Consider the following 18,876-nt stretch of genomic DNA (forward strand, 5'->3'; position numbering starts at 1 on the left):
CTCGCGGGGATGGCGGGCTGAGCGCTCCCATCCCTTGTACTTGCCAGCAGGGAGAACCCCCCACCTCCCTGCGGCCGATACCCGGGTGGGCCGGGTAACAGCAATGTGAATAGCATTGCTTTTTGTGCCTCCTCCGAGTCCTTAGAGTTACTGCTTACTTGAAGTGATTTTTCACTAATGTTGATGTTCAAGGCGATGCACTCGCTGCTTGCAGTTTAGCTTTAACTAAGTAAAAATTAATCCTGTGTCGCATCGTTGTAATTGTCTACAAAAACCATTTAGCCTCGTCATCTATGCTGAGAATGTCTCTTCAAATGTTCAGGAAAGCAGTCTGTTAAGTTTGTGCCAAGTTGAGTAAGGTAACTGCCTTTAACAGGACTCCGTGCATAGCGTGTTGAGTTGAATGTGTAAAATTTTTCAATATTCTTTGGAGATGTATTTTATTTTAATGCAGCTGTTAAGGTGCCTTTAAGGAGAAAGAAACTACCGAATTCAGCGCTTGCAAAACCAGATGCACTCATGAGATGTTTTAGGCCGTTGTTTCATGGTACACTTAATTTGGTCAAGCTAGGTTGCTAATAAAAGGCAGGAGCAGTGCTTTTCTTGTTACCTCCAGCTGTTTCCCCCGAGCCAAGTACAGAGTGATTCAACATATTGGTGGCTGTCCCAGACGAAAGGGCATATTTGCTTCTCAGTTTATTTAGTTGTTATGTGTATAGTACTGTAAAGATACAAAATATACACCTTTTATTTATGTTTTGTTATTTATTTTATGCTTTTATTATAGTTTATAAAAGCTTCTGTTTTGAAGACAGAGAGAGAGATGTATTGCTGGAAGCAATATCACATTTTAAAAAACATAAACCCCTAATGAGTTTTGTAGTTGCAATAGGTAATACTGGCAATATTCTTACATGTTCTTAAATTTAATGGGAGTGAAGTTACTGAGTTATCAAGGGTCGTATCTTTAAAATTCTTATTAATTTGCAAATCTCTTGATGAGTCTGTTTTTGTGGTTTAAGACCAAATGACAACATAAAGTCCAAATGGATTTGGAAAAGAAAACATTTTAATCACAGATACATGCAGTTTATGAATTGCACAACTCCCCTGTTCCACGGGAGACATGACAAGCTCTAGAAGTGAAGTGGGCAGGGTTAGTGTAGCAGTTCAGCTGTGCTATGCCTAGCCCTCATGTAGAGTTGGGGGGTGTCCTGGGTTGTCCTCCCAAGTGTCACCATGCATTATAGGATTGGATAGAGAACTTGTTCAAACTCACATGGCACCTGAAGCTGGCTGTGGTCAGCACTGGCAGTCGCAGTCAGCTCCTCTGGAAGGTTCTTGACACCTTTGCGACTTTCACAGTGCCTATCAGTTGTTTACACTACAGGTACTCCTGTTATTATAACCAAGCTACTCCCTTATTGCATCGGGTTAAGTAAAGTTCATATGCTAACGCTGTTGTCAAGTAGGCCTAACCTATGTCAACTGCTGTTGACACAGCCAGAGACCTCTTTCCTTGTGTTTTTAATGACAGCCACAATAGAAGTGGAAACAGTTCAGGTCATTTTGCCATTAAGGTTTTAAGTCTAATAACAGCATTGTGTATATGCTAATTGTTCAGATATGAAGGAGATAGCAGTACTCACGTTAGTGTCTGCATGTTTACGAAGTATTTTGACAGTACTCTGTTACTACTTGTGTGCAAATCTTGGAAAGGAAGGTAGTTGTGCCCTAGTAAGCCACTGGAGTGCAGAGTAGTGTCAAAAAAGTGCAGAAACATACCGACTGTTGCAACAGGATGCAAACATGCTTTCAAGATGGTAGAGAAGTTTGTGTCTGCAATGTGTATTATGGTAGCTCGGGGAATTGATTAAAATAAACAGTCCGTGTACAAATGGAGAATTAAACCAAAATATATTCCTTAAATTGCTGTACCATGCTTGTCTTCATCATTCCAGCTGCTGTGTTATTCTATTGGAATTGAATTTTCTTGTTTTGTTTCTACTACTTATTATGGTTTATGTTTACCTAATAGCTCGGGGGATCGATTAAAATAAACAGTCCGTGTACAAATGGAGAATTAAACCAAAATATATTCCTTAAATTGCTGTACCATGCTTGTCTTCATCATTCCAGCTGCTGTGTTATTCTATTGGAATTGAATTTTCTTGTTTTGTTTCTACTACTTTGAACTATTGAGATTATAACTTGTTATTCTACTGGTTGCAAGTATGCTTTGTCATATTAACATTGGTGTATGTTTGGTTTTGTCCTGAGGTTGTTTACGGGAATAATGGTCTTATATTTCGAGGGAAAACCTACAATACTTCCTTCCACTGTTCAAGTGGACATAACACGGAGTGATAACCTCCACTGTAGTTTTGAGATCTTTTTCTGCTGATTTCTGATCTTATTATAGTGAACCTGAATGACCAATATAATTGGCTGTTTAATGCAAAATACTACTCCCAGATATGAAACATACTTTCAACATTTGTTGTTCATTGCGCACTAATAAAGGGCTTTTCAAAATTACGTTTTGAAGTGTTAAGCAGCCCTACATTGTACATCTCGAGAGCACTTCTTGCTATTGAGAACTGCATTATTGGCTTTTCAAATGAAAAAGGAAATGTTCGACTGCAGAATTTGCTGTAGTCGATCTTTCTTAGTACTTAAACAATGCATTGCAACAATACTGCTTTTCCTTAAGTTGTATTATACTTGTGAATTAAGATTGTTATTTGAGAACCTTTTACGCTATCTTTTATTTTGTTTTAAAATAGTGCTTATGTTGTTATCTATGGATATATTTTTATATTTAAAGCCTATTCTGATTGTCTTTATCTGCTTCCTTCCTTCCTCTCCACCCTCCAGAGCCGTACAACTAAATATGAGGCGATCAGCAGCTCCAAGTCAAGTGCTGGGAAATGTAGCCAAAAAGTCAAGGTTTATACCACCAGGAAAAAGTATCACAGTTTGTGTCAAGAATGAAACTAAAGAGATGGACCAAGAAATGAAATTAAAGGAGGTAAGCTGAACATTGCACTAAAAAGTATATTTGTTTGTACAGTATTGTTACTAAAAGATGGCATCTGAGCTCACCACAATCAATCTCTGCTTAAATAATCAGTCTGTTCAGAATAGATTTTGATACCTTTGCTCTCACTACATTTGATCTTGCTTCTCAGGTAGGTTTCTCTCACTCTGTGAAGCGGATGGAGAAAAATGTTTTTCAGATAAATAAAAGTAATCAGTATTGAGCCCAAATACAGTTCTCAGTGTAGCTGAGGTATGGATTGCATCTTGGCGTGGGCTTTGTTGGATTCAAATGTTTGAAATGCTTTGGCAAAAGCAGTTAAAAACCCAAGATACTTAGTAATGAAATGTCGGTATATTGAGTTGCAGTTTTGCTGCAAGGAACTTTCTTTGAAACCTTCAATATCAACCAAAAAAAGCATCACAATTTTTATTGACTTTATCTACAGAAGACTTCTATTAAATTCAATTCATAAACTACTTGCACAAGTGGTGTTTGGTATTGTGTGCATGCGCTTTTTGTTGTGAACACTGGGATGCATGTATTTGTGTAGGGTTGTATATATTTATGTAGACAGTTCGATAATGAGGAATGGTATCTATTAAGATCCCTTCTTGTTGCTCTCTTCTCCATTTCTCTTCAACTGCATGAAGGAAATGCTATTGTGAAGTTGTTTCTCTTTTGCAGATAGATGAGAAACAGGGAAGTACTTCATTGCTTTCTAAAATATATGGCCAGAATCAAAATGCAAATTTTACACAGTCTGTGGAGTCAACTGGAAAAGTAAAGACTACAAAAGCATGTTTCAGCGTTAATAAGTGTAGCAAGGTGGAAATGAAAACACTGAATATGCCCAAGGCTGGTGAGCTACTCTTTCTTATTTACTGCTATGTATCATAAGAGAATCTTAAAGCTTATGAATGATACGCTACTTACTACGCTTTTATGAAATACTAATATAAGGGTAATGCAATGGTGGCATTATTTTTGTTCTACTGGGTAGAGAGTGAAAGAAACAAACATTAAATGATTTTTTTTTTTAATAGAAAAGGAAAAAAAGTTGATATTTTATAAGCCAGTTGGTAGTGCCGCTGTTCAGGCACTTGTCTTCCAGATGAGTATGATAGTCAACTCACTCTAATGCAGAGTAATATCAAGAAGAGAGTCGGCATACCCTAAGTAGTGGAAAAGTGTTGTAATTTGGAGATCTTGTTGGCCTGCAGAGAATGCTACCTGTTGTGCATGGATTCACATTTTTCAGAATTCAAGAGGGTTTCTTTTCTTCAGCGCAGGATCTGAGCTGTTTTCTTCAGTGTCTCCAGTGGGCACTCCAGGTTCAAGCATGGGCAGCTAACTCTAGTATAGCTTCAGAGCAGAGCTGGCTCTGTTCATTCATGTGTGTGCACTTACACGTTTGTTACCCCGGTAGTGAATATTACTCTGAGAAGCTAGGTAGTAAGCACTGCAAAGATACTGAAGTGTCTGAACTGTAGCAAATGCACTTTGATGGACTTGAAGGACTTCACGGGGTTGAGTGTCTTCATTTCCCACTCTTTGTGTGCGCTGACCACAGATATACTGCAGGGCCGTTCTACGTGGGGTGGATGCAGGAGTACAACCTTAGGAGCTGAGTGCATCTTGGAAGCGTTGCACTTGAACTGGGTTACTGACATTGCTGGATGAAAATCGCTCCTCTTGGAGCCAGCTCAGGCATTTCAACATCTGTCTTACAGTTAATTCAGTGTTGTTTCCTCATAATTAATTAAATTGATAATGATATTTCTCTTTGTTTTAGGGTTCATTTAATTGATACTACTTTGTGTAATGAGTGGAGTTTTAAAAGAGCATTTCATGACCGCTTATCACCTTGAGTCCATAATGGTTAGAATTATAATTCAGAAGACTTTAACAAAGCTATATTTAATTTTGTTTGTGATAACAGCTGCTAAATCTGGAAGCCAGATAGAAGCAAAGGTGCCATAGCTCCATGTCCCAAGGTCCAGCCAATAGTGAGGCTGAGCACGTATTCTCAATAAGCATGCATGTGTACAATACATATAGACATACACATGCAGCTGGTAACATAGACCAACACAGACAGAGAACATAGCACTCAGGCAAACACAAGCAACGCCAATGGACACATCCTATTCCCCTGTCTGGCTGAGCCGGGTGAAAGCCTGTTTGTGGAAAATAAATTAATAGATATCTCTCTCTGTATAGATACACATATACACAGAGAATATAGATCCCCTCAGTAACTGATCTTATGCACTCAGTCTATTCAGTAGCTGGCTCCTTGATCTGTTGGACACCCCAACTGCAGGCACGTGGGCATATGAACAACAAAGGCCCACAGCTCCCAGTCCAGTAGCTAGGACTCAGACCTGTGCTCCCGCAGGTAAAAACACCCTGTGTTATAGATCCTGCCAGTAATTGGTCTACTTAGTTAGCTTTATATCATGCTCCCAGTTGCCTTGTGCACAAGAGATACATACATACATGTATACAAATGCATACATACAAGCATGACTCTCTGGTAACTAGACTTACCAGTAGCCAACCCCCAGATGTCCTGGTCTCTCCAGTAACTCACTTGGTCTTCCTGCTACCTCCAGTAGCCAACTCTCAGACCCTCTGGTCTCTCTAATATCTGGCACAGACTCATGGCTGCTCCAATACTTGGCTCCCAAGCCTCTTAGCCTACTTGCCAGCTAGTCCAGCTTGGTGTTTGCTAGCGATCGCACACTGACACGTGTACCCAGGCAGTATGCATGGGCTCCGGCCTCCTTGCTTGCTGGCATGTCAGGTACCTGGGCCCTATCACCTGTGTGTTGTCTGCCTCTAGCTGCTGGCATGTACGCTTCCATACACACTTAAGCACACAGAATAGAATCCTTTCACCCAGGAAAATATTTAGAAACATAGTTTAATAGGAAGATGGGACAGACTATGGCAACAGGATACAGTGCATTGCTGGACAAGCATACTGACCAGTCACCTGTTTAAAGGTGGCCACTTTTTTTGTTTTGTTTTCCTGTGCTTGTTCCTCCCTGAACCACCTTCATCTGTCCCTTTTGCTTGTTCTTGTTTTTTTTTTTTTTTCCTTCAAAAATCTTGTTATAAGCCTTGTGCAATCTCCAGGTGCCCTTTCTAGCATCTTTTGCGTTCCAGGCTCTGGTAGGCAGCAACCCCCTTCATTCTGTAAGGTGTTCTGGAGAGCCCTTCCCATTGACTCTTCATGTTGCATTTCAGTCCCAGAAAATGGGGGTTGATAGGACCCCTGTGATAGCCCTGAGAGGATGCTGCCATTATTATGTTGTGTGATCCAGAGTACATGCACTCTGTTTGGCAGAACTAATGTGGGAAAATTCATCCTCCTTTTATGTCTTAAGTCCCTCTGGTCTTATGGCTTTTGTGTTTATCTGCTGCATGCTGTAACTTCCAGTTCTTCTGAGCTCATGCTTGCATAAAGTTTTCAGTGTGTATGGGACAAGTTGCTTGAATGGTCCCACTTCCCTATACGTACATCTGCAAAAATTTTTGTCTCCTGGTTCTGTGTCGCAGAGCACGTGAAAGGTAACTAGCGGACTTATTTCCAAACTAATCTGGGAAATCGGCAGTCTTCCCAACAAAAAAATGTTGTGACGTGGAAAAGATACTAAATGCTCTTTCAGTATCGTGAATTCTGGGTGGAGCTGGTATGGGTTCTCTGTGGTGACTTTAGAAAAATAACCAAAAAAGTTGTGGAGAGAGACTGGGTGACCTGTTTCTGTTGACGTTGTGCTGCTGCCTTTCTGAGTGACTGAATGAGCCATTTTGTGCCAAAGTCTTTCTATGTCTGTAGAATGGGGCTAACCCTGTAAGTCTGTAAAGCTGCGATGAAATGTGGTATAAAATAAGGATATTTAATGTCAATGTTAGTTATGGTCATCAGATTCACTGGTGATGCAAGCACTGTTCTGTGAGAACAATCCTGCATCGAGGACCCATTAAGTAATTTCTTAATAACTTAGATTTTCCAAGACAGCTTCTGCCCTTTACGTCACTTTTGTCTGCTATTCATTACAGCTAATGTAGCAATTACGTAGATGGCATAAACCATAACCTGCTTTGTAGTGTGAAATGAAATTGTTTTGTCAAAGCTGGTTTTGGTATGAAATTCAGAAGTAATGGAAACCAGTTGTGAAAGCCAGAGTTAGTTTGGTTTTTTTTTTTATTATTATTAATGTTGTAATGGAATTATATCTGACTGCCAGTCTCTGCAGCCAAAGACTTCTCCTCTGTTAAAGGGGCATTAAAATAATTTCAAGATTGAAAAAGTCTGTGTGTATGCATTATTTCGGTTTATTGTCTCCACATCATGTAATGCAGATGATAAACTGTTAGCTTTATATCATGCTCAAAGCTGCTGTGTTTGGGTTTCCAGTGCAGCAGTGGAATGTGTAAATAAATACCCCAGTTTCCATTTAAATTCTTGCAAAACACCTGTGGACCACTGGACAACTGCACTGTTCATAGAGCTAATCTTTCTGAAACCCAGCCCTGAAAACGCTGTGCATTCTTTCAAAAAAACTTATCTGACACATGGTGTCCATTTCCTGGAGTAGACAAGTAAGGATTTGATTAGATAGCGTCAGTCTAAAAATTACAGCATATCTGGCTTAAAAAAAAAACAACACTCTTCTAGACTTCTTTTAAAAATAAACTTTTTTCTGAAATTTCACTGACAAAAGTAAAGTGTAAGGGACTCTAGAAATATCTCTTCTCATAGAATTTCAAAGACATTTTAATAAGATTGTAGCAACTGTAGTTGAGTGAAACCTACCTATGTGTTGTAATTTCAAGACAGTTTGGACTGTAAGATATTGAACGTACTGTTCAAAAGGCAGTTTGCTAATCGTGATTAAGTTGTGATTATGATGTTTTTCCATAAATACATATCTTTGTAGGAAAATGAACTTTACTGCTTTATGAATCCGTGTTTGCTTGTTTTTAAGAGGCAACAACCACGGCAATCTCTTTGGTAGTTTTGTTTTATATTCAGAAAATAGTACTTGTTGACACTGACAGTGGATGTGTGGAGGGGAGATAATTTATTTTACATTGTCATTAGTGCTTTTTCTCACATGCCTCCAGAGAATTCTATCAGATAAGTCTGCACGCTCTTTAAAAATGAAAGTTACTTTAACATTCCTAAACTATTTAACAGTAATCAAAAACAAAATCATAAATGTGTTTGGAAGGATATTATTGCAGCTCTTAAAAGTGCTTCGTTTCTACTTGTCCTCATTACATTCTGAGGACCTATAAGCAACAACAAAAAAATACAAATAATTTTAATTTGAAGAAACAGTGGACAGGCAGATCTCTGAACTATACTTGCTATCTCCTCAGTGTTCCTAATAAGCAGGATTGGCCAGAACTAAGGTTTTTACCTACATTGCCTTGTTTAACTTAATGTTTTTAATAATATATTTTTTTATTTATATAAAGCATACATAATGAATTTAATTTACACTTATCTGAGTTTATAGCTTGCTTTCTGTTGGTATTTTAAATCTAGGAGAAAGTTGCTCTGTTTTTTCCTTTGGGCTTACTATATTGTGTGTGGAAATGAATAGCTCTTTCACCCACATACTTAGACACAACATTCTAGTTGGACCGAGATTTCATTGTTTGAACCTGATGAAGGTGAACAGAAAAGCTGGATATCGAGTTTTATTCTGTTACAGTTCACCTCCTGTTTGGTTTTTGGTTCAGGAGTCTTTTGTCTTTCATCCATCACTAACATCTGTTAATGCGTCTTCCAGGAGGAACTTCATCAGAAGTCATACTCAAATACTATCTTTGAGCTAACAATGAAGACAGATTGTAACTGTATTTTATAACAGGGTTAATGTGTTCACCCTATGTCTCTCGACAGATGTTTTTGAATGTTTTTCATGCCTATGTTATTAACTGTATTTATGACTTGCGTATACTTTTGAATATATTTTCTCTGTCTTCTCTGGAATGTTAATATTTGTTGAGTACATTGGTCTATAAGGTTCAGACTCCGTGCTCATTTAAGACAGTTTTATTTTCATAATAGGAATGTTTGTTGGCTCCTTCAGCTTTCTAGAACATTGTTACAGGTTAGTCTGATACCTGCTGTCACTTGATGTGAATAAAAACCCTCTTAACCAATTAATGTGAATATTATAAGAGAAAATCCACTTTTCATTCAGTTATGACAGTAGCAATCAATTGCCTATCACTTTTAATCAGAAAATTAAAAAAATGTTATTTCCAAGATTTGTCATATCGTCCAATTCCAGTCTAACTGCCTACGTTTGGTTTCTAGATAACACAACTAAAAACATTCAGGTCTGACATCTCATAATGAAGCATATTACTGCTAGAATTACTTGGATATCTGCAAAAGTAGAAGTATTAACTGTAATTTCTGTTACTGCATTCATTTCTGTTATTGCACTTCACAGATTGAACTGGAAAAGATATTCCAGTCAGGAGTACTTTTACCATCTATTTTAGTGGTGGAGCTGCATGTATAGCTGCAGTTCAGTGGGCCCTTCAAATGTTTTCATCAACAATTGGTAAAGCAGTTAAGTCTTTGGGTAAAAGATACTGCATAAACATCTGTAGCTCTTAATAATTACCAAATACACCAAGTACAACTAAGGTGTTACTGGATGCCTGAGTGCAAATAATTTATTACCGCATTGTTTGCAAGTTAGACTTTACAAGTTTGTAAATTCTGTTGTAATTTCTTCTTTGAAATCATATCAAATTACTTTGCTAGCTGTTTATGATTTAAAATGACCTCCTTCCTCCTGCAATGTTACAGACAGAATAGTTCATAATGGTGAATAGACAAATTTAAAGTCAAGCTGTTTCTCAATACAGGATAGTTTCTTTACTGTTTAGGTGTCATCTGTACCTGTTTGATCAGTTCATCTCAGGAGATGGGCATTGATTAAGAAAACTGGATTGATGTAAATGTATCAGAAGACAAATTGTCCATATCTCTGATCTGACACTCGTTCCAGAAGTGTGTGTTTATATGTCAATCATGGTGGGTATCCATGCAAATTGTCACCTGCTGGCCCAGTACCTCACTGCCCAGCAGTCAGTGTGTTGCAGGTAGACTTCTCACTGACACTTCTGTGACTTAGTCCTAGATGGCTTGTGTTTTCTGATCTGCAGCTTTGGCACTCTGGCGTCTCCTGAGGACAACACTTTTTGCTTGGTGCTCTTCCTTGGGATGTGAGATGATGTCTTCTACTCTGGTGCTGGCATAAGACCTTCCCTAGCATTTCACCAGCTGATTATGCACACTTGGAGTTCCCTTTGGCTGTCGTCATGTGTTGTTTACAGTTATGCATGGAGATGGTATGATAGCAAAGCAGGGAACAGCATTTTAGCAAAGTAACTTTATTACTGTAATCTTAAAATGTTCAAAGCTCTCGGGACTTTAAAAAAAAAAAAGATGAGAAGTTCTTTAGTCTGACATTGCTTGTTCTCATGACTCTTCAGGGGTTTTTGGGCTTTTTATTCTTTTTTTGCCTTCCTCTTCCTATGGATTCATCACCTTCTGTGTGGTAGTGACCAGAACCATGTACCAAACAGAATGCTGGCCTCAAGGGCCTCTATATCTGTGCTCAGAAGCACCAAATACAGCAGCTATGAATTCCCTACTTTAGTTTCAAAGTCTGTCAGTGGAGAAACCATTATTGGATGGTAGCAATAGTCAGATAACGTGGAGTCAGTTGCCATGGACTGAAAGGAAGCAACAGTGTAACGTGCTTATGTGATACTCTAGCTTGTTGAAGAAGTTCACATCCCTAACCGCTGTTACTCATCTTGAATTTGGGCTGCCCCACCAGCTGAGTGGTAAGATACGCTATGGTCGTAGAATTAGCAACCGAGAGCGAGATGGGAGGAAGGATCTTACACCAGCTTCACCACCAAAGGCAACGTATCGTATAACGTTCAGCAGTTGCAAAGCTGCTTTCCTGGACAGGGTAGACATCCACAGTGCAGTATAATAGCCTGCTGTAAAACAAATCCAGGCTTGTGTAATTCTAGTGTGATATTTCCACAGTTAGTACAACATAATTTATAATTTGATATGATCATATCTTGCTGTCATGTGAATAACTGGGTTTTATGTAATGATAGATGATATAACCAGGATATTCACACATTGGAGAAAAAAGCAGTGAATTGACAGTGAAATATACTTTTCCTTTGTCCTAGTTGTGTGCTCTGATATGTGCATTTGAACTAATGGAGATAATGAAGGAGAGGGGAAGGAAACCAGAAATCAGAAGGGTATAATACGGTCAGAAAATAAAGAAAAAAATAGTTATATTAAATGCCAGTTATTCAACATTTTCCAAAAAGTTGGAGGGATTAAAGTAAAAGTCTTGCAACAGTAACTTGTCTATTGAATAGAACTGTTGTTGCTTTTTTTACAATGAAAAAAAACATAAATTGCTATATAAAAAACATAAATTTATTTTTGAGTAGTGATATATCAGCTATTGAAGAGAGCTGTGCTGCATGTAAAGATAATAATCTTTTATGAATTTTTTCTTTAACTTATTAAGTTACTGAAAATTAAGATTTGTAAACAAGAAAAAGAGACTTAAATATTCTTTCTTGTGTAGAGACAGAGACCTAATTTTGAAACTGCACATAGAAAACAAACTGGGAGAACATTGTTGGGAAATGTTGGCAGTGGGGGATATGTTGGGAAATGAACTTACTTATCCCAATATATGTATTATAACTTACCTCCCAGGAGCTGCATGAAAACACATGGCATATAGTCTACAATATATAGAAAATTAAATCATCTAATATTGTAACTTTAAAAATGAGGAACTTGGCAAATACTCTGTATAGAGACTATTTTCAAGGATTCAGGTTTAGCTGTGGTAATTCTTTCAGTTTCCTCATTCATTCTGAGGGAAGCTGTACACATAGTTTCTTCTTATTTTCTTCTTGATTATAAACATTTATTACCAGGCTGTGTGTGTGTAAGGAGTGAGGAAGGGCAAAAGAGAATTACATGGCTATTCTAAATTTCTCGGATGTTTTACTTTTCCACCCTCCCACCCTTTGGAAAGTCCTAGTTTGGGATGTGGGCTGTGTGGCTTGGTTGGTGTGGGTTTTGGTTTTGGTTTTTTGTTTTGGGGTTTTTTTTGTTTGGTTGGTTTTGGGTTTTTTTTGTTTGGTTGGTTTTGGTTTTTTTTTGTTGTTGTTTTTTTTTTCTTCAGCTGTCCTGTCTCCTGTAGATACAAAGGTGGATTTAAGGGACGATGGAGAGAATGTACCTGTAAGGTGAAGGGACAAAAATGCCTTATTGAAGGGAACTGGAAGGGCTTTTGAGCTATCATGAATATTATTACAGACTTGCCTGGATTTCTTCAAAGATAGTCACCAAATCTTTCTGTGGCTCTGCTCATTGTTTGGATCCCCTTTGTTGCCATGCCAGCGTAACTGAGTTCAGTCCCAGCTTTTGGCTTTGGGCCTTAAGTTTTCCCCTGCAACAGAAGCTTTACCACAATATGACTTTCTTAAAATGAACAAGATAGTGATAAGATGGTTATCTCACTGTCCTCAAAATATCCTCTGAGCAAAATTAGAAGAATGGAGGAAGCTGCTCCTATGTTAAATGCAAGGAATAGTGCCTGGGGAAGTATTTTGAGGTTAGTATTTAAAAGCATAATCTCCAAAATTTTCATCTTTATGAAAAGATGGGAGAATTGCAGAAACTTGACTTCTTTTACACCATTTCTTTTGCTAGAGGCTATCTTGCTAATGGGGATTATATTTAAGCAAAATATCCTGAGAAAATCATACTTTCAAATCTTTCTGTATTTCTCAGCTGCTTCTGATCAGTCATCAAAAAGCTTGTTGGTAGAGAGGATCAGAGAAGATACAAGCACGTATTAGGAACTGGACGCACTTCTGAATTTGTGAAGAATGGTGCTCTTAGCTTTTCTTTTTTAAGGGTGTGACTTATAAAGTAAAGAGCTAATTCATGGTGCTGTATAGTCACTTAGGATTATAATTTAGAGTCCTGTAACTTTAAGCCAAACTTAGTTTGAAGGATGGTTACAGATCTGAATGTGTGGGCTCTGGAATGTCAGAGTGAGATGAAGACAAATTCTTTCAGATTTGGCATGGGAGGGGGGGCATTGTAAGTGTCTAATTTGAATATTTCCCATTTCAGTGGGCTAAATGTTGAGAGAATGCCTTACATCAGCAGAGGGGACGGAAGTGTAGTTAGCTTTTATGCTTGGAATTTTAGCTGATAAGAGCTCTGGAGTAGGCCATGTGTAATTCGGGCTAGTTTCAAGAGAGCAGTATAAAGGTAATAATTACATTGTTAACGTCTGTGTTTTCTGTGCTTGTCATGACATATGTGCACCCTTGTTCTTGCAGCAGTTGCAAGATGTTAGAAGTTAATATGTGCTAGATGGTGATCACAGAAATAGATGGTGGGGAAAAAAATAGGTAAAGCTTCCCCTTGTTCTCCCCACTCCCAATGCAGGACAGAAGTTTAGAAATGTTTAGAAATGATAGTGCAGGAGAAAGGAAAGGAGTGGTCTGAGAGGTTCAGGTACAGAAAAGATGAGAAGAAGAAAGTGCAAAATTGATGGTGAAAGTGTCGATGAAGATGAGAAAAAAATCAAGTGAAATGAGAAAGCTATTTGAAACACAACTTAAATGATCTAAAAGTATTTAAAAAGTCTGGTGAGAATGTATTTAAGCACTGTAACTTCCAGGTGAAGTTGTCTTGCAACTTTTGGCTCACAAAACTTTGTCATCCTCAGCCCTCTCCTTAATGAATAATGCCTGCAACCCTTAGTTTTGGAGATTACCCATGAAACAGCTGTCCCCATGAGAAACCTTTGGCGTTGAAAGCCGCCTCACCAATCATTTGCTGCGGCAGGCTCTTAAGACAGGCAGATCAAATGACTTGGCACTGTCTTGCTGTCATGTCAGTAAAGAGGACTATATGATGATCTAATGGAACTTTTGCAGCCCTTTACTACCTATAGACACTCTCAAGTCATCTTATGCAGCTGCCAAATTAATTTGCAAGAGTGAGCAACTGCCTCAATACTTGCCAAATGTTTCCACTGCCAGTATACCCCAGTATATTCAGTGATGTGTAACATACCCCATCCTGAATCTTCTAACAGTTTCTCATAAGCACAGGGGTATCAGGGTTTCACTTCAGCTTTGATTCAAATCTTGCAATCGTCCTCTTATTCTTAAGATTTTCAGGCCCCTAGGTGATTGTAAATGCTAAACTCAGGTCTCTGCTGAGCTAGTTTGCTTGGACATTATTAAATAAGAACAAATGTCCTTCAGACTTATTCTGGGGCTACCACTTTGTGCGCAGATCGTCTTCACAGAATTTACCAGTCCTTTATCTGTTGATTTGATATTTTTTGCACTAGAAGGTCCCAGCCTGAATCACTTAAGCTGGTGTCATTCCCTTCAATATTCAAGTTTGCTGTCTGATCCAAACTACACTTTTCAAGATTAGTTCTTTCTTAGGGCATCCTTAATTCTCTCAGATGTTTTTTGTCTCTGAATCATGTACCTTAGAGTAATTTATTTTTTTTTAATTTTTTAATTATTTTTTTTTAAGTCTGTCATGGAGAGATTCTTCCCCAGTTCTGTGTGACAAATGATCCTTCCTCTCCCTCCATCCATTCTCCTTCACAGGGTGTTCTGTCTCATAATGTGCCTAAATTTACATGGGCCACTTGATGCAGTTATTGGTCATGATACAAATCCGTCACTTGTAAAATGTGGGCCTATTGAGCTTTTTCAGCAATTCATAGTCATTTGGCTACTTTAATCCCTGACTGTGATTCATTCATCTCTTGATAGCTCTCCAGGATGTACTATTCGTATCATTTTTTCAGTATTAATTCTAGACTGTTCCACCGCAAAAACCTGAACTTACCTGTTACTTGTAGTTTTGAGTCTTACTTCCACATTGTTGAATTGTTGTTGGTTTTTTCAGAATTCTGAGTAGATTAGTGAATTTCACCTTGAAAATATGAACGAAAAATGAGCTGTACCTTGTACAGAGGATTAAAACAGGAAGTATAGAAGACAGTGATGTGAGGGACTGCGTGTATGGCTATTTTCTTCAGCAATGACCAGAATTTCCTCCCTGCTACCTGTGGTTTGATGTCCCCTCAGATACGCTGATGCAAGATTTTGTAGGGTGCATTGCAAACCATATTCCTAAAATGATCCAGATAGTCTGAAGAAACTTTTTCAATGTATTTCTTTTGTGCAAGTTATTTCTCCTGTGGCATACTGCATCAGGGAACTACTGGTGGTTAAAAGTGTCCCAGCTCAGAAAAAAAATATTAATTTGCAGACAAATCAGTTCCCTGATCTGACTTGCTGAGATTTGTGAGTGCTCATATCAGCTGACTGAAGAGGCAGGAACATGACAGGGTTAGGGGGAGGTAGAAATTCCTGTTTTGGTGATGTCCCACATTTATGTAGACTTAAAGCAATTATTAAAGTCTATGCTTGCAAAAAAAAAAAATAAAAAAAATTGATTAGTCTGTAGCTGGATCATCTCCCTGAACTAGCTGTGCATTGTGTTGTGTAAGTGCTAGTGTTGGTGGAAGGTGTAGGATGAAGGGTGGACTGCAGCAACATTTCTTTTTTTGTAATTTTCTTGGAACTACACCTATTGTTTTAGCTTAAAGAAGTCTGTATGTAACATTAATATCCAGGCTTCTCACCTTCTGTGATTTCTTATCCAAGTACTGATATGACCTTAGGCTGATGAGCAGAGCTATTTTAAAAAGGAAGAAAAAAACAAAAATCTTGGTTGGCAGCCAGCTTCATTTTTACAAGGGTTTACACTCCTGCAGAACAATATGTAATTCACTGATTCCTTCAGGCACTTGCTCAAAAGAAACCTTTGTAGCGGTATTTTGCTATAATTGCGTTAGTATGGAAACTTGGTCTCTCTAGCAACATTAAGCAGTAAGGTGATACAGTAATACAAGTTTAGATAGGTCTATATTAGGCGTGGCTGCATCTGGTAGCCCAGTATAGAGGAGACTGCCGCAGCACCTTGTGGCCAGGTCCTCAAGGATGTGTTCCCAAGAGGTACACACACACACACACGTGTACACACTATAGTATATGTACAGCCCGCCGCACAGAAAACACAGCACTCGCATAAACACAAGCAGCATCAATGGCCTCATCCTTTCCCTTCACTGGCTCACTGGGATGAAAGCCTGTTTGTGGAAAATACCTACGTATACAACATGGATCCCTCCAGCAAGCAGCCTTAGACTCTTTTTCTGCTCAGTAGCTGGTCCCTGGATCCCATGGTCTCCCCAGTTGCCTCACAAACCTGCACTGGGTCTCTCTGGCAGCTGATCTGGATTTATGACCTTACCGGCGACCAGTCCCCAGGTGTCTTGATCCCTCCAGTAGCCAAACATCAGACCTCCTGGTCTCTCCAGTATCTGGCCCAGACTTGTAGTTGCTCCAATTCTTGGAGCAAGCCTAGTTGCTGGCTAGTCTGGCTTGGTGTTTGCGAGCAGTCACACACTGATGCAGGTACCCAGGCTGTATGGGGGTTCCCACCTCCACTCGCTGGTGCCCCAAGCACCCGGGCCCCTGTGACCCGTGGTACAACTCCAGTTGGTGGCACATACGCTTCCATGCACAGTCATGCACACAGAATAGAGATTCCCCTCATGCAGGAAAGCAGTTACAAATGGAGTTTAACCAGAAGATGGGACAAACTGCAGTGATGAGGCACAGGGTGTGGCTGGACCACGGTACAGAGCAGCCACCTGTTTACATCCACCTGGCCCTTTTTATCCCTTTTTTCCCCCAGTATTTTCCTATGCTTGTTCTGTCCCAAACCACTTTCATCCCTCCCTTTTCTTGCCTTCAGTCCTTCCTCTAAATACCCTGTACTATGCCTTCTGCAATCCCAAAATACTCTTCCTGGCATCTCATAATTAGTCCCACGCCCAGCAGGCAGTAACCCCCTCTTTCAGTCTGCAAGGGGATCTAGGGAGAGCCTCTCCTGTGGACTCGTCCGCCTGGGTCTCGCCCCCGGCTCACTGGGCTGCTCGTGGTCTGACAGCCCTGGGAGCTGCCAGACTGAGGGCCCAGTTTCTTTCATAAATCATAGAATCATAGAACCCTTTAGGTTGGAAAGGACCTTTAAGATCATCGAGTCCAACTGTTAACCTAACACTGCCAAGTCCACCACTAAACCATGTCCCTAAGTGCCACATCTACACATCTTTTAAATGCCTTCGGGATATACTTCAGCCACTTCCCTGGGCAGCCTGTTCCAGTGCTTGACAACACTTTCGGTGAAATTTTTCCTAATATCCAATCTAAACCTCCCCAGGCACAACTTGAGGCCATTTCCTCTTGTCCTATTGCTTGTTACTTCAGAGACGAGACCAACCTCCACCTCACTGCAACCTCCTTTCGTTTGGGTTATTGGGGTTCCTCTGCCTGACACCGTTCTTCTGTGCTCTTTGTGTCTATGGGGAGGAGCCTTTAATCACACAACCTAACACTGACTCCTTTCTTTTTGTTACTAAAAAGTCAAGAGACTGGGCACTGCGAAACTGCTTCAACAGCAGCGGGTACAGCGTAGGCTTGCCTGTGACTCCTCAATTCTCGTACTGCCAGAGCCTAAACTATCTGAGGCACGTTCAAGTTTGGTTTTTTTTTTTCCAGTTACTGAAGAACAACCAGTTGCATAACTTTCAAAAAAATTTAAAAAAAAAAAATGATAACCACTAGCTTTCTACTCTTAATATTAATAAAGTGCAGAGTGTGGGCAAATAGGGAAGGATTAGGTGTTTAAAAGTGATGGTTTTCATACAGTGCTTCTAACCACATGAGTATTTTGTTTCTCAAATTCTAGTGTAATGGGCTTCAGACTATAAAATGCTTTATTTAATCTTGGCTTGAAAGCAATTCCAGCAAAGTGGGCCAGTTGCAGTTTTGTTAGGTGGTACGGACAAGCCAAGTCTCAGAAATAGTTCCAAACGTGCTTGTTATTCTAAATGCCAATTGATTTTTAGCAGTTAAAAGTCTCCCTTTGTTTAGTTTGAATTTCTTGTTTTGAATACGGCTTTTGTCTGATTTGGGTTTTTTCCCCTTAGAGCAAACAAGTTTATACCGAGATCTTTATAGCCTTAAGATATTTCAAACTATAATTAGATTTCTCTTTCCTTCACCCCGCTTCTAGGCTCCCTCGTTTTCAAGGCTGAACATGTTAAGCTTAAGAAGCTGTTGCCACTATCTCAACGGTGTTTGTTTGCACCCTCCGGACTCTTTCAGTCCTGTGCGTCATATTTCAAACTTAGTTTTTGCTTTTTGTGTTTGAGAGCACCTTTCCTTACATCTGCAGGTTTTTCTCTTTCTCCAATTTGTTGGTTTAGTTTAGACCACAGAAATTTAAAGCGTTGCGTGCATTTTTATGTAGACACTTGGCTTAAGGTGATATGTTTTTGAGCAAACATTAGCAACGTTTATTAGCATGCTATGTGCATGCGCATCTTGGTAATAAAAGTCAGGGTTTTATCCCGAAAGGACGCCTGGAAGTATTACAATAAAAGTAGGTTGTTTCCTGGTGGATATGATGAAAATCCCAGTATCCAGGCGCTGCAACGCACTCTGTAAATCGGTCACGACCGCGCGTAGCCTTCCTTGCGCGCAGCCCCGGCCTGAGACCGGGCCATTTCCCAGTCCCGGCGGACCGACGGGCGATGGCACAGGCGCCA

General features: G+C 39.5%; 1 protein-coding gene across 1 annotated transcript; it reads left to right on the forward strand.

Moving 5' to 3' along the window:
• The first annotated feature begins 2,893 nt into the window (after nt 1-2,893).
• Nucleotides 2,894-4,846, forward strand: LOC104163190 (DNA repair and recombination protein RAD54B-like). Its single transcript, XM_009702106.1, has 3 exons — nt 2,894-3,031; nt 3,728-3,902; nt 4,836-4,846. The coding sequence occupies exons 1-3, from the start codon at nt 2,894-2,896 to the stop codon at nt 4,844-4,846; spliced, it is 324 nt and encodes a 107-aa protein (XP_009700408.1).
• Nucleotides 4,847-18,876: the final 14,030 nt, after the last annotated feature.

The sequence above is a fragment of the Cariama cristata genome, unplaced genomic scaffold (genome assembly GCF_000690535.1).
Source record: "Cariama cristata isolate BGI_N322 unplaced genomic scaffold, ASM69053v1 scaffold18056, whole genome shotgun sequence".
In the NCBI taxonomy this organism is placed as follows: Eukaryota; Metazoa; Chordata; class Aves; order Cariamiformes; family Cariamidae; genus Cariama; species Cariama cristata.